At 42.2% G+C, this 9,429-nt stretch overlaps 1 protein-coding gene across 2 annotated transcripts in view; it reads right to left on the bottom strand.

Moving 5' to 3' along the window:
• Nucleotides 1-2,764: 2,764 nt before the first annotated feature.
• si:ch211-107o10.3 (uncharacterized protein LOC407663 homolog) overlaps nt 2,765-9,429 on the bottom strand; it is a 44,674-nt gene continuing 38,009 nt past the window's right edge. Inside the window, exons 6-7 of one of the 2 annotated variants that reach the window (XM_060853172.1) lie at nt 7,202-7,397; nt 2,765-3,571 (exon numbers count right to left, since the gene is read on the bottom strand). In XM_060853172.1, coding sequence (XP_060709155.1) covers nt 3,556-3,571; nt 7,202-7,397 — 212 coding nt within the window. In that variant the 3' untranslated portion in view covers nt 2,765-3,555. Of the gene's footprint in view, nt 3,572-3,874; nt 4,235-7,201; nt 7,398-9,429 lie in introns of those variants that run through there. The other variant, XM_060853171.1, reaches the window with a different exon arrangement.

Genomic DNA, 9,429 nt, shown 5'->3' with positions numbered 1-9,429 from the left:
TGGCCAATTCACCTGACCCGCACATCTTTGGACTGTGGGAGGAAACCGGAGCACCCGGAGGAAACCCTCGCAGACACGGGGAGAACGTGCAAACTCCACACGGTCAGTCGCCTGAGTCAGGAATTGAACCCAGGTCTCAGGCGCTGTGAGGCAGCAGTGCTAACCACTGTGCCACCGTGCCGCCCACGATCATTCCTTAATGACAAGATCTGGTGCAAAGCGTTTTTTTTAAAACTGCAGGGTGTGGTCAGAATTTTAACTGCAAATTTTCTTATTGATTCTGAATAGGAGATGACAATATAAATTTACCCTGAATAGAAGGAGATGGCAATGTAATTTTTTTTACATTCTAACTGTAAGATAGAGCCAACCCACTCTAACCTGGGACACCCAATTTCTTGAAGGTCAGCAAAGCAAATTAACATCTCAACTTGGATGAGCATATGAAAATGATCCATTTTATGGTTCTATGCCCAGGCTCAGTTATGGCTGGTAGGAGGAATTTCAAGGATTTGGCAAGAATACTTCAAAATGAGCAATGGTTCAAATTGATTATCAATAGGGCAGTACCTTAGCTTACATCTGTGGTCATGGTTCATACAGCAAGAAAGGTAACCATTATTCTTCAATCAAAAGATGACAGTTTTCTTGAAGAGAATTATACAACTTATACAAAGCCTTTAATTCTTTTATGGACACTAGGTAGATAAATAGCCAACTCTATCTAGCAAATAGTACTAATAAGGACCAGGGCAAATTACAGATTAAATGCACTGAGTGAGAAGGACAGCTCATAAGTACAGAGATACAAGTCTGATACATGTGAAAGATAAAAAGTTACACTCACAATGGTCAGTGACAGAGGGGGAATGATACTGGACGCTGTTCCCACCTCCAAATGAATACAAACCACCTTCTGTGCTTTATAAACTCTACAGGTAGATTCTTCAGTCTCAAATCTCACTGAACAATTTTAAAAAACAAATTCATTACAGGGCATAATATATTTTAAAGGTTTTGTGTGAAATTCATATGTTAAAACAGAGCTATTACTATACATTGCAGAGGACAGAATGTGACATTTTTAAACTCTGCACACAAACTCTCCAACATTCAACAAGTACAGACAGGTAATTCATAATTATGATCAGAGAATTATTTTATTCTTGTTTAGAGACTGATGGTGATCGATGTATGGAATTAACAAGACCAAGATTAAAGATAGAATTCCTAGTTCTAATCAGAGACACTCTATGAAATCAGAAAAATTAATTAACATTATTTTTGAACATACAAGTTCTGAAAAATGAAGAAGTTTTGGATTGCAGGTTAAACCCCTCCTTCACACTGTAGTGAAGCAAATTCATATTCAATTTGCAAATAGTAAGTCAATTGTCAATCTAGCAGAGACAAGGCTAAGGATGTGCAAACCCAATTTCCTATGTGTATTTTTTTTTAAAACAGCCCACATTAGTGGATTTAGGGTTGGCAGATAATTATGCAGAAGAGGCTAAAGATTTATAAACTCACTTACTCAGACCATTGTTTGCTCAAGCACAAGAGGTCTGGCAAAAGGAATGTTTCCTATTTTTCAGATAAGAATATTGAGTTCTTTCCCCCCTCCAAATACCAGCTTAATCTTCTGGAGAATTACATTAAAAATATAAAGTTCAGTTTTTGAATAAAAGCAAGGAAGATCTATATTTGCATATTGCTTGTCACTATCTCACTATCCCAAAACTCAGTCACTGAAGTATTTTTGAAATATGGTTGTTGTTAGAATGCAGATTCTGGATTAGTGGTGCTGGAAAAGCACAGCAGTTCAGGCAGCACCAAGGAGCAGTAAAATCGATGTTTCGGGCAAAAGCCCTTCAGGAATAAAGGCGGAGAGCCTGAAGGGTGGAGAGATAAATGAGAGGAGGATGGGAGTGGGGAGAAAGTAGCATAGAGTACAATAGGTGAGTGGGGGAGGGGATGAAGGTGATAGGTCAGGGAGAAGTGGATAGGTGGAAAAGAAGATCGGCAGGTAGGACAAGTCATGGGGACAGTGCCGAGCTGGAAGGTTGGAGCTGGGGTGAGGTGGGGGAAGGGGAATTGAGGAAACTGTTGAGGTCCACATTGATGCCCTGGGGTTGAAGTGTTCCAAGGCAGAAGATGAGGCGTTCTTCCTCCAGGCGTCTGGTGATGAGGGAGCGGCGGTGAAGGAGGCCCAGGACCTCCATGTCCTCGGCAGAGTGGGAGGGGGAGTTGAAATGTTGGGCCACAGGCCGGTGTGGTTGATTGGGACATCTCTGGGACACCCGCACCAATCAACCACACCGCCCTGTGGCCCAACATTTCAACTCCCCCTCCCACTCTGCCAAGGACATGGAGGTCCTGGGCTTCCTTCACCGCCGCTCCCTCACCACCAGATGCCTGGAGGAAGAACGCCTCATCTTCCGCCTCAGAACACTTCAACCCCAGGGCATCATTGTGGACTTCAACAGTTTCCTCATTTCCCCTTCCCCCACCTCACCCCAGTTCCAACCTTCCAGCTCAGCACTGTCCCCATGACTTGTCCTACCTGCCTGTCTTCCTTTCAACCTACCCACTCCACCCTCCTCCCTGACCTATCACCTTTATCCCCTCACCCACTCACCTGCTGTACTCTATGTTACTTTCTCCCCACCCCCACCCTCCTCTCACTTATCTCTCCACCCTTCAGGCTCTCTGCCTGTATTCCTGATGAAGGGCTTTTGCCCAAAACATCGATTTTACTGCTCCTTGGATGCTACCTGAACTGCTGTGCTTTTCCAGCACCACTAATCCAGAATCTGGTTTCCAGCATCTGCAGTCATTGTTTTTACTTTAGAATGTAGATAAACTCAGTATCCAATTTTCATCAATTGTGGTTTCACAAATAGCAAACAAATAACTTTTTTTATTCATTCACAAGACATGGGTGTTGCTGGCTAGGCCAACATTCGTTACCCGTCCCTAATTGTGAGGGCAGTGCAGCTGTGGGTCTGGAGTCACATGCAGGCCAGACCAGGCAAGGATGGCAGATTTCCTTTCCTGAAGGGCATTCGTGAGCTCCATGACAATCAGCAGATAGTTGGCTTTCAAGAAATTTGGTTGAGGGATATACAACTACAGCATTTACCAACTTTCAAGGTGTAGTCACAGCTACATGCCATAGCATGGTCTCATAAAACAGCGCGTACACCTGTCCAATGGTCATGTGTCGTTCGAGGGATTTATGTTGGCCCAGAATTCAATGCAGCACTCGCGCAGCACTGGAGTACCAGCCGACATCAAATGAAGTATCTTCTGGAGTGGGGCTAAAACTAATAGCGCGCTCACTCTTTGGTCGGGAGGCTACCTTCCTAATCTGGTATGCAATTGTGGGGAGCTAGACGGTGTGCAACATTTTGGATAAGGAAGTACAGATGTATTACAGTTCTCATTTTACAGAGTCCTATGCTGTTATTCTGTTTGCATTCTCATATCCAGATTGAGAAATACTTCAGCACATTGTGGTCATTTGCTCCCGCCTTGTCGTGTGACAAATTTCCATTATAAATTCTTGCATCTATAATTATAGTTAGAAAGTTGATAAGGTTGGAATAACGATAAAATATTTCACTGGACACATTATATAATTTTCACACATTACAGTCATCTTTTGCTTCCCAATACCCAGGCCATTTCACTAATCAAATAAGTCATTCTATTTTCCTCACGTGTTTTTAGCTTACTTTTGAAATTGTATGTTGGGGCGACACTGATCCCTTCCATGCGAAACAAAAGCTACTGACCATGCCTGTGATAGACTGAGCTTTGCATTTCCTCTCCCTCCAAGCTGCATGTTTGAAATCAGTAACAGTTAGGAGACTTCTTGAAATTTATTGAATTTTAATGTCTTGAAAGATACTACGATTACACTGGCTCTATCCCAACTTCAACATCTCTGCACAAACCAAGGCAAGAACATCCTAAAACCTTGATAATAAATTTCTCTCAGAATTGCTAATATTATATAGTAAGGTAGCCAGAAACACAACACACCCCGGAGATAAGAAGTTTCAATCAGGAATATGGAATAAAGACAAATGGATTAACATCTCAGGATTCAGGAACATGAAGCCGTTGTCCTTCAGACTCGAGACCCACCATTTTTTCACTGAGTTCCCAAAGTCTCTTTGCAGCGTCATCATCTCTGCCTTGAGGGGCAATTGCTTTAACAGCACAATCACTGTCAAACATGAACAAATTGGAATTAGTCTAGCATTCACTGTTAACTGTAGATGGTCCACTAGGTGACAATGGGGCAGGCACTGGCTTTGTGCAATGGTGTAAAGGGCCACTCCTTACAGCCATTACCTTCACAAGAAGAGATGCAAAACTGTCTCCCAGCATGCCGCAATCAAAAACTGTCCCATATATTATATAAAGGTTCTTTTTAACTTTTTGGTTTTAGGCTTTCCCATTCCTAATGATATGGATTGGTCGGCAGAATGGAACAAATTTTTTACCCTCAGTCATCAAATTTTTGGTCTCTCCTGAGGTCTGGGCACCTTTCCTTTCATTGCATTTTCTATTCATGACATTGCACATGTCAAAGTTCCCCACCCTCACAACCCTGAAGCTCATTCCTGAGGAAGGGCTTATGCCCGAAACATCGAATCTCCTGCTCCTTGGATGCTGCCTGACCTGCTGCGCTTTTCCAGCAACACATTTTCAGCTCTGATCTCCAGCATCTGCAGACCTCACTTTCACCCTCACAACCCACTCAAGAAACTCAGATTCAGTATTTTCTGCAGAACTTTACATTGGCAAAGAAGCAAATTATTCAAAGTCTCAACACCACTGTTGGTATAAACTGATGGGAAAGCTTCCCAAAGTATACACAGCCAGCTGACTTCAGCTGTACAACAATAATTCTGGTATCACTAGCTTGAATTACATAGGTTACAGAGTGGAGATTCTCACACTATTCATGTGCACCTACAAGCATCAATAGCAAGAGTTTCAGATCAAAACTACAAATATTTGTGTAGAGCAGTCACATGACAATGTACAATAGTCACAGTGCTATAACCTTAGTCTAACAGTTGCATGACCCTTACAGATTTCACACTTTTTTATGGGGGGGGGGGTATAAACACAAAAGTAGAAGACAGAGGGTGGTGGTGGAGGGTTGTTTTTCAGACAGGAGGTCTGTGACCAGTGGAGTGCCACAAGGATTGGTGCTGGGCCCTCTACTTTTTGTCATTTACATAAATGATTTGGATGCGAGCATAAGAGGTACAGTTAGTAAGTTTGCAGATGAAACCAAAATTGGAGGTGTAGTAGACAGCGAAGAGGGTTACCTCAGATTACAACAGGATCTGGACCAGATGGGCCAATGGGCTGAGAAGTGGCAGATGGAGTTTAATTCAGATAAATGCAAGGTGCTGCATTTTGGAAAAGCAAATCTTAGCAGGACTTATACACTTAATGGTAAGGTCCTAGGGCATGTTGCTGAACAAAAAGACCTTCGAGTGCAGGTTCATAGCTCCTTGAAAATGGAGTCACAGGTAGATAGGATAGTGAAGGAGGTGTTTGGTATGCTTTCCTTTATTGGTCAGAGTATTGGGTACAGGAGTTGGGAGGTCAAGTTGTGGCTGTACAGGACATTGGTTAGGCCACTGTTGGAATATTGCATGCAATTCTGATATCCTTCCTATTGGAAAGATGTTGTGAAACTTGAAAGTGTTCAGAAAAGGCTTACAAGGATGTTGTCAGGGTTGGTGGATCTGAGCTACAGGGAGAGGCTGAACAGGCTAGGGTGGTTTTCCTAGAGCATTGGAGGCTGAGGGCTGACCTTTTAGAGGTTTACAAAATTAAGAGAGGCATGGATAGGATAAACAGACAGACTTTTCCCTAGGGTCAGGGAGTCCAGAACTAGAGGGCATAGGTTTAGGGTGAGAGGGCAAAGATATAAAAGAGACCTAAGGGTCAACGTTTTCACACAGAGGGTGGTATGTGTATGGAATGAGCTGCCAGAGGATGTAGGAGGCTGGTACAATTGCAACATTTGAGGGGCATTTGGATGGGTATATGAATAGGAAGGATTTGGAGGGATATGGGCCGGGTACTGGCAGGTGGGACTAGATTGGGTTGGGATATCTGGTCGGCATGGACAGGTTAGACTGAAGGGTCTGTTTCCCTGCTGTATGTCTCTATGACTCTATGGCATGCTCCTTGATGCAACATTTCAAAAGCAATGTGATACACTGTGAAACCGCAATACAGCAACAAATGCAAATAATAGATTTGCATTAACAAAGCAGTTTTCACTTCCTTAAAATGTCTGTGCAATACAATGAGAAAAGATTGTCATTGTCGCAGTGTTTGAATGCATTCAGGCGGTACATAGCAAGATCACACAACTAGCAAGTTGTTAATGGTCAGATCAACTTTTTCAGTGATGTTGACTGATGAGTAAATATTTGGCAAAGATATTATCGAGAGATCCATTGCTCTTCTCAGAAATATTGCACTAAAATTTCCATATCCCCCTGAGACACAGCAAATAGGCCCTTGCTTCAACATTGTCCAACAGAAACACCTCCAACAGTGCAGAAACAGGTCCTTCCGCCCAACAAGTCCAGACTGACTCTCCGAAGAGGAACCCACCCAGACCCATTTCCCTCTGACTTATGCACCTAACACTATGGGCAATTTAACATGGCCAATTCACCTGCACATCTTTGGACTGTGGGGAGAAACCAGAGCACCCGGAGGAAATTCAGGCAGACACAGGGAAAATGTGCAAACTCCACACAGACAGTCGTCCAATGCTGGAATAGAACCCGGGACCCTGGTGCTGTGAGGCAACAGTGCTAACCATTGTGCCGCCCTATTCTTAGCTTTGATTTTAGATTCAAGTCTCTGAAAAAGGACTTGAGCCTATGACCTACTGCCTCAGAGGTAAGAATGCTATCTGCCACCACTAAACTGACAGCTCTGGACAGATGGTGCAAAACTGTGAAAAGCCAGAGCATGACAGGTTGGTAACTGTTTCTTTATTATCTGCTTTATCAGTGAGTGCATTGGTTGTGTTCACCATCACAGGAATCCTGGCAGGAAAACATCGAGGGAATCAAAATGTTTAGTCACGCACTTTCAACTGTTTCAAGAAGTAGACCATGATACCAAATAAAGAATGCAACCTCACCTGAAATACAGACCACTAACGTTGTCCAGTTCCTCAGAAACTGCACAATAGATGCTTGTTTGAGCTCCCTGCTGTACACTCTTAAAGGTCAGGAAGGATACAGGCACCAGGAGAATCTTAAACCAGATTGACATGTGACGTACTAACTCAGTCATTATTACTCCCGGGTGGAGACAATTGGCAGTTACTCCTGTGTCTAAAATAAAGGCAGACAATTACAAAGGCAAGTATGTGAAATCTAGGATATATACTCAAAGTTTGATAAGGATCATTCCCTGAGAATTAGGATTCAGATCAGAACAGATCAATAAAGCTGGTCATAATTTGGCATCCATTGGTGTCAGTTCTGAAAGTGGAAATGCTTGAAGCACTTTTCAGAGTTTGGGATTAAACAATACATGTCAATATTCATTTAAAGCAGATTTTTTTTAATGCATCCAAACAAAAGCTTTGCTGACTTGGAAACATAAAATTTAAACAATACATTCACACTTAAGTAGACATCTTAACTTCAAAGAGGCAAGGATGAAGAAGATACCATAAATACTGAACTAGGATCCTAAAGGCTAAGAACTTATGTTAACTTAATAACTGGAAGCTTGGTCCCCCCCAATTATCAGCACTAATCCCTGACTTCATTATAAACAGCTTAATTGTCTCTCTGAATACAGTATATAGTACTGTCATAAAAGGACTTAGCACATACCTAGGTCATTTGGTCCATTTATACTTTACATGAACCTCCACTCACCCGTTTCCAGCTAACCCCTTCCATATATTTAGCTAGCTTAGCTCTAAATAAAATCAATGCTATTGACTTCACACTAATCACGTGCTAACAAATGTGTAGTCTAAGCAACCTTTAGGTCTTAAGAGTCAGAAACAGCACAGAAACAGATCCTTCAGTCATCCATGCCAACCAAGTTTCCCAAACTAAACCAGTTCCACTTGCTTGCATTTGGCCCACATCCGTCTAAACCTTTCCTATTCATGTACCTATCCAAATGTGTATTACACAGTGTAAATACACCTGCATCTACCACTTCCTCTGGCAACTCATTCTACATACGAATCACCCACTTTGTGAAAAAATTGCCCCTCAGATCCTTTTTAAATCTTATTCCTCTCACCTTAAAAATATGCTGTCTAACTTTGAACTCCCCTACCCTAGGAAAAATACCTTTGCTATTCATTTCATCTACACCCCTCAATTTTAGAAACCTCTGTAAGGTCATCCCTCAACTCCAGAGGAAGGAAAGGCCCAGTCTACTCCCCCCCTCTATTTTTAACTCAATTCCTCCAGTCCTGGCAACATCCTTGTAAATCTTAACCCTCCCCAATTTAATTATATCCTTCCTATAGCAGGGCAATCAGAACCATACACAGTACTCCAAAGGTGGCCCTCCCAATATCCTGTCCAAATCTAACATGACGTCCCAACTCCCATACTCAGTGATCTGAGCAATTAGTGTACTAAATGCCTTAACTATCCTGTCTACCTATGATGCAAATTTCAAAGAATTATGTCCCTGAACCCCTAGGCCTCCCTGTTTGACAACACTACCCAGGGCCCGACTATTAATTGTACTTGACTTACAAGTCATGTGAAGAAGCTGAGTAGAGGGATGCAAGGTTGAAGTAACATAGTACCTAGAACATTCTGGAGTATGGTGTATGGGAGACAGCAAGCAGTTTGCTGAGATATATCCATTTAAGAAAATAGTTAGTGTAGCTAAGGTAGTTTAACTGCATGTCCATAAGAGGGAAAAATTCTCAGTTAACTGAAAGTGCAGCTGTTATTTGCGTTGGTCAAGAGGTCATGCTATATGACCCCCAGATCACAGGTCACTAGTATCACACAATAGTCAACTTAGAGTTCAGAGACCAGTTGTACAGCTTGAAATAGCTACACAAGCATTAATCATAAGGAAAGGTTTCAGCGTGAGGAGAAATGGGAGGAATGGACAAGTCCTGAAGATAAACTGGAAATGGAAGTTCTGTTGAATTTAGAGAACTCTGTACTTTGCAAAAAAAATCTAAACTATATCCTGTTTTTGCAGTTAAGAGATTGACATATAGTTTATTTTATACCAATGTTGCATGTAGCCATTGTGATGCGAAAATGTATAAATATGTTGTTTTGACCTGTAAACGGCAGTGTTTTGGAGCTTGACCCTGAGGCCTCTCCCATAATGCTTTGGTACAAGCTTGAATAAAGAGCACCTTCT

Source organism: Hemiscyllium ocellatum, chromosome 39 (genome assembly GCF_020745735.1).
Source record: "Hemiscyllium ocellatum isolate sHemOce1 chromosome 39, sHemOce1.pat.X.cur, whole genome shotgun sequence".
NCBI lineage: Eukaryota > Metazoa > Chordata > Chondrichthyes > Orectolobiformes > Hemiscylliidae > Hemiscyllium > Hemiscyllium ocellatum.
Note: the sequence above shows the minus strand (reverse complement) of the source record. Positions and strands in the feature narration are given on the sequence as shown.